Source organism: Hemiscyllium ocellatum, chromosome 48, assembly GCF_020745735.1.
Source record: "Hemiscyllium ocellatum isolate sHemOce1 chromosome 48, sHemOce1.pat.X.cur, whole genome shotgun sequence".
In the NCBI taxonomy this organism is placed as follows: Eukaryota; Metazoa; Chordata; class Chondrichthyes; order Orectolobiformes; family Hemiscylliidae; genus Hemiscyllium; species Hemiscyllium ocellatum.
Genome location: NC_083448.1, coordinates 17,543,276 through 17,548,666, shown reverse-complemented (window position 1 = coordinate 17,548,666; position 5,391 = coordinate 17,543,276). Strand labels below are relative to the sequence as shown.

General features: G+C 51.3%; 1 protein-coding gene across 1 annotated transcript; it reads left to right on the top strand.

Annotated features, from left to right (window-relative positions):
* The first annotated feature begins 272 nt into the window (after positions 1-272).
* On the top strand, positions 273-4,428 carry neflb (neurofilament light chain b). The gene is made up of 4 exons (XM_060856668.1): positions 273-1,315; positions 1,593-1,717; positions 2,556-2,818; positions 3,775-4,428. Exons 1-4 carry the CDS (start codon positions 290-292, stop codon positions 4,017-4,019), a joined length of 1,659 nt encoding a protein of 552 aa, XP_060712651.1. The 5' UTR covers positions 273-289; the 3' UTR covers positions 4,020-4,428.
* The last annotated feature ends 963 nt before the right edge of the window (positions 4,429-5,391 follow it).

Here is a 5,391-nt window from a genome sequence, read left to right as displayed (position 1 = left end):
GTGGTAGTGTGGGGGAAGTATATAAAAAAATAGAACCAGGAGATTCCCTCCCCTTCAGAAAGAAAAAAAACAATAAAAAAGAAAAATAATAAAAAGGAAGACTGTCTGGGATAAGTTGGCGAGGAGCAGCTGCAGCCTCCCAGGCACAGTGGGGGTGGCCAGATTTGGAAGGATGGTATTGCAGCATCAGGAGGGGAGGGGAAGGGAGGAGGGCTTGAGTCTGGTATAAATAGGGGGACGTGCAGCTCTCTCGGAGCACAGCCGAAAGCGGACAGCCCCAGCACCAGCCATGAGCACCGCCAGCTACGAGTCGTACTTCCACCGAAGGCGCTATGGGGACAGCGCGGGGCCCCGGAGCTATGGAGCTGTCCAGCACTTCAGGAGCAACTTCGGGGGCAACGTGAAAGCGGTGTACGGCGCTTACTCCGGCCCGGCCTTGGCCGCCAGGAAGGCGCACAGCGTCTCGTCCGCCCTGGACACTTTCGACCTGAGCCAGGCGAGCGCGGTGAGCAGCGAGTTCAAGGCGGTGCGGACCCAGGAGAAGGCGCAGCTGCAGGAGCTGAACGACCGCTTCGCCAGCTTCATCGAGAGGGTGCACGAACTGGAGCAGCAGAACAAGGTGCTGGAGGCCGAGCTCTCGCTGCTCCGCCAGAAGCAAGGGGGTCCCTCCCGCCTCAAGGGCATCTACGAGCAGGAGCTGCGGGAGCTGAGGCTGGCGCTGGAGGACGCGCGGCAGGAGAGGCAGGCGGCGCAGAGCGACCGGGAGCACCTGGAGGCCAGCCTGAAGAACCTGCAGGCTCGCTACGAGGAGGAGCTGCTGAGCCGGGAGGAGGCGGAGGGCCGCCTGATGGAGGCCAGGAAGGGCTCGGACGAGGCGGCGCTGGCCAGGGCCGAGGTGGACAAGAGGATCGAGAGCCTGATGGACGAGATCGCCTTCCTGAAGAAGATCCACGAGGAGGAGATCGCCGAGCTGCAGGCTCAGGTGCAGTACGCCCAGGTCTCAGTGGAGGTGGACCTGGGCAAGCCGGACCTCTCCTCCGCGCTGAGGGAGATCCGCTGCCAGTACGAGAAGGTGGCCGCCAAGAACATGCAGTCGGCCGAAGACTGGTACAAGAGCCGCTTCGCCGTGCTGGCAGAGAACGCCTCCAAGGACAGCGACGCGACCAGGCAAGCCCGGGACGAGGTGATCGAGTACAGGCGACAGGTCAAAGCCAAGACCCTGGAGATCGACGGCGTCCGGGGAATGAACGATGCCCTGGAGAGGCAGCTCCTGGAACTGGACGAGAAACAGGGAGGCGAGATCAGTGCCCTCCAGGTAAGGGGAGGGTGCCTGGGAGGGCGGAGAGGGTGACACACACACACAGGTTCACTGAGAGAGCCATACACACAACAGTCAGGGAGGGAGGGATGGTGTGTGTGTGTGTGGAAGAGGGGGACAGACGGACAGGACACATGCACAAAGCCGAAACCTTCGCGTTTTTCGCAAGGCAGAGTTACAAGGGATGAGGAAATCTTGAGAACCGAGGGGGTGGGGTCACTGACCATCTTTCTCTCTCTTTCCCTGCCCCTTACCCCTTATCCCATGCCCACAGGATGCCATCAGCCAGCTGGAGAATGAGCTCAGGACCACCAAGAATGAGATGGGCCGCTACCTGAAAGAGTACCAGGATCTGCTGAATGTGAAGATGGCCCTGGACATTGAGATCGCGGCGTACAGGTAAGGAGTCACACCGCTGGAACCTGCCGAGAACTGGGAATGTCCCGGCCCTGGGCGGACCGAGAGCCATGCGCCCTTCCACTCCAGCGCTGAGCCCCCACCCAGTGCCCGAGCGGCTCCTCCCCCCCCCCCCCCCCCCCCCCCCTGCATTGCACCAGTTGGGTGTGGCACAGGGTGCAGTATAACTCCGGTCTGGCGCAGTCTCTCTGCAATCCTCGGCCTGTGCCAAGTCTCTGCTGTACAAGAGGACAGACCCTGCAGGTTGAAAGACACGATTTCATTCGGGAAGGAGAGGTTTGGGATGGGCTGGGGGTGGTGCAGGACAGAGGCTAAGAGGACGTGATCGTCTCAATGCGTCAGATAGAGGTTTACCTCTCCTGTCACACACTACAACAGCTCCCCCCCCCCCCCTCCACCCCATTCCCCATCATTCCCAACACTAATCCCTGTATCTCCCAACAGTGTGCATTGGGTTTCAGAGGGGACAGGATTTGATGGAGGATCTTTTGGAAGGGTTTTGTTTGTGAACAGCGAGAGCTGGACAGAGTTAAAACAGACATTGGACCCGGGTCAGTTCCACAATTCAAAATCCACCGGGTAGACAGCACATTCACTCTCAAAAGGAAATCAGATGTAGACGTTCATGCACAAGAATAAAATCTGCATTGCGGGGCTCCTGGGAAAGACCCCCTTACTAAGCCTGGGCACTGACAGACAGGGTCAAGTCTTTGCACAAAACCCGGAGGATTAACAAGTAACACAGTGCCAACACCTCGGAGCGGCAGTGCAGGTTGGGAACTGTCCTCACCGTTGTTATCCCTTGCTGTTCCGTTCACAGGAAACTGCTGGAGGGAGAGGAAACACGCATCACCTACACCAACGTGGGCAGCATGATCAGCGGCTACTCTCAGACTGCTGCCGCCCCGGTGTACAGCCGCTCCAGCTACTCCCTGCAGAGTAGCGCCTACGGCCTGTCCAGCAGAGCCGGCCTGTACAGCTCCTATCCCAGCAGCAGCCAGGTGGAGGAGGAACTGGTCCAGCAGACTCGCTCAATGGCCGCGCAGTTCCAACCTCCAGCAGACAAGGCGGAAGACATGGAAGGTAAGGACCTCTCACCAGGCCAGCGGTTCCCGAAACCAGGTGCCAACTCAATGACTGGGAGCCAGAAAGGGGTGGTCTCGAAGTGGCATTGGAGGGTGCCACTCCCACAGCAGGAATTGGGCAGGGACCAGGTCTCAAATGAATTGTGAAACTCAGGTTCTTTCCAGTTCCTGTGGCAGACATGACAGAAAATGCCCCATTGGTCTTTCATAAGAGAGCCGGGCTACTTTCAGTCCTGTCCAGGGCCGAGATCTATCTCACAACAAGAACCATTGATACAGTCATAGAGATGTACAGCATGGAAACAGACCCTTCGGTCCAACCCATCCATGCCGACCAGATATCCCAACCCGATCTAGTCCCACCTGTCAGCATCCGGCCCATATCCCTCCAAACCCTTCCTATTCATAAACCTATCCAAATGCCTCTTAAATGCTGTAATTGTACCAGCCTCCACCACATCCTCTGGCAGCTCATTCCATACACGTATCACCCTTTGTGTGAAGAAGTTGCCCCTTAGGTCTCTCTTATATCTTTCCCCTCTCACCCTAAACCTGTGCCCTCTGATTCTGGACTCCATTTGGCCCATATCCCTCTAAACCTTACCTGTTCAATTTTTTAAAAAAATCTAATTGTACCTGCATCTACCACTTCCTCTGGCAGTTCATTCCATGTACAAATAACCCTGTGTGAAAAGTTGTGCCCCACCCCCCTCCCCAACCCGGTCCACAACAAAGCAAAGGTCAGATTTAAACTGCAAGTTTTGCCAAACATTACCATTCCTTAGCTTTTTCAATTATATTGTCTGATGTTGTTTATGTTGTTGGGCACCAACTTTGACTCTCATGTGTTCATGATCTTCTGTCTGCAATGCAGTCTTCATTTCGACAATGCATTCATCAGAGGAAACATGCTTTGCACCAAAGTTCTACCTTGATTTTTGTTTGGATTTGCAGGTGAAGAGGGGGAAGGAGGAGAAGAAAATGGTGAAGAGGCAGAAGCAAAGGAGAACGGAGAGGAAGAGGAGGAAAAGGAAGATGGAGAGGAGGCAGACGAGGAAAAGGAAGATGAGGAGGAGAGCGAGGAAGGAGGTGAGGCTGAAGGAGAGAAGAAAGAAGAGGAAGAAGAAGAGAGTGAGAAACAGGAAGAGAGTGAAGAAAAAGGAAATGATGCTGATAAACAGAGTGCAGGAAAGAAGTAGACAGGCCAAAAAAAGGGTCAGCAAGGTCAAAAAGTGGGTAAACTAACTCCAGCCATCCAATCAAATCTGAGCCAAAGATACGATACAAAGATGATCCAATGAAAGTCTATGCTTTATGTGTTAAGATTGACTCCTTAAATAATTTAAGAAAAAAAAACAAAGAAATGCTTGTGCAGATTGCAAACTTAATGATGTGTAAGCATGGTTAACTTTTGAGGAATGCAAGCCATGTGATGTCCAGAAATTCTAAAGTACCTGGTTATATTATTGTATCATTACGCAGTCATTGTAAAACAAGGATCAATGTGCAATTATCTAGAAAAGTAATGCAGGACAATATGATACAAGTTTGTCACAGGGTCAATCACAATGGATGGTGCAATCAACAATAAATACAACTCTCAGCAAATACTTTGTCTGGTTTATTAACTCATTCTCAGCCACTTAATATATATAACCATAGTCTCTCTCAACTGTGTTCAAATGATGCCAGGGGGATCATTTTAGAAACAGGACTGGGGTTTTTCACACTTAAATCAGATTGCAGTGTCAGCGACTGAAACAGGGTCAATAGGTTGGATGGTTTGAAGGCAATATGGTAATTGGTATGGTTGATCAAGATGATGCATGTGGGGAATAATGCAGACTGGTTGGGTCCAATGGCCAGTTCAAGGTTTTTTTTAAAATTTTAATTCAACTTAGAGCAAGTTTGGAAACTGCATGTATGGTAACACAAAGACCTCAGCACCAAACACACGAGCTGAGGATCGAGTCAGCCCTTGGAAGGTTGCATCTGCACTCACTGATGCAGTCAAAAAGCAGCATGATTTGCTGTGGAAAGCACTGTCTCAGGAAAGGGGATTCAGATGTTGAGGGATCCATATTCAATCTTTCAGTTCAGTTGGTCGCACAGCACTCAGAGATGACACTCCTTACCCCTCATTCTTAATAATCTCAGTTTACAGTAGAATTGATTTTGGATTCCATATCCCAAGGCAGATAACAAAACTCTAAAAGGTAACATTGAGCAAAGCTCCAATCCAACTTTTAAACAATTTTGTGAACTTCTCTTAATTTGAGAGGGGGAGTTATCAATTAAGAAGTTGGGAAATGCAAAGCTAGAACTGCATTTGATCTCCATCACCTTCTTTTGGAGCTCATTTTTGGAGATATGTTGTTTTGCAGAAATACACTCTTGTGCAGAATTGACCGAATTGCCACAGCACATCTGCCATTCTTGAACTCCAGATGTTTTCGGTGGTTTTGTTTTATTTCCTTCCTCAGGAAATAGTAAAAGCACGTGAAAAACAGAAAGATAAAAGAAGGTCCCAAGCCTATTTCAATTTTCCACATCCTCCACCTTGCTCCTAAA

What these genes read in the sequence shown, in the direction of transcription:
- neflb (XM_060856668.1), top strand. Translation starts at nt 290, where the DNA reads ATGAGCACCGCCAGCTACGAGTCGTACTTCCACCGAAGGCGCTATGGG. An exon ending in GCGAGATCAGTGCCCTCCAG is followed by an intron (nt 1,316 to 1,592) that starts GTAAGGGGAGGG and finishes CCATGCCCACAG; the next exon opens with GATGCCATCAGCCAGCTGGA. An exon ending in CAAGGCGGAAGACATGGAAG is followed by an intron (nt 2,819 to 3,774) that starts GTAAGGACCTCT and finishes TTGGATTTGCAG; the next exon opens with GTGAAGAGGGGGAAGGAGGA.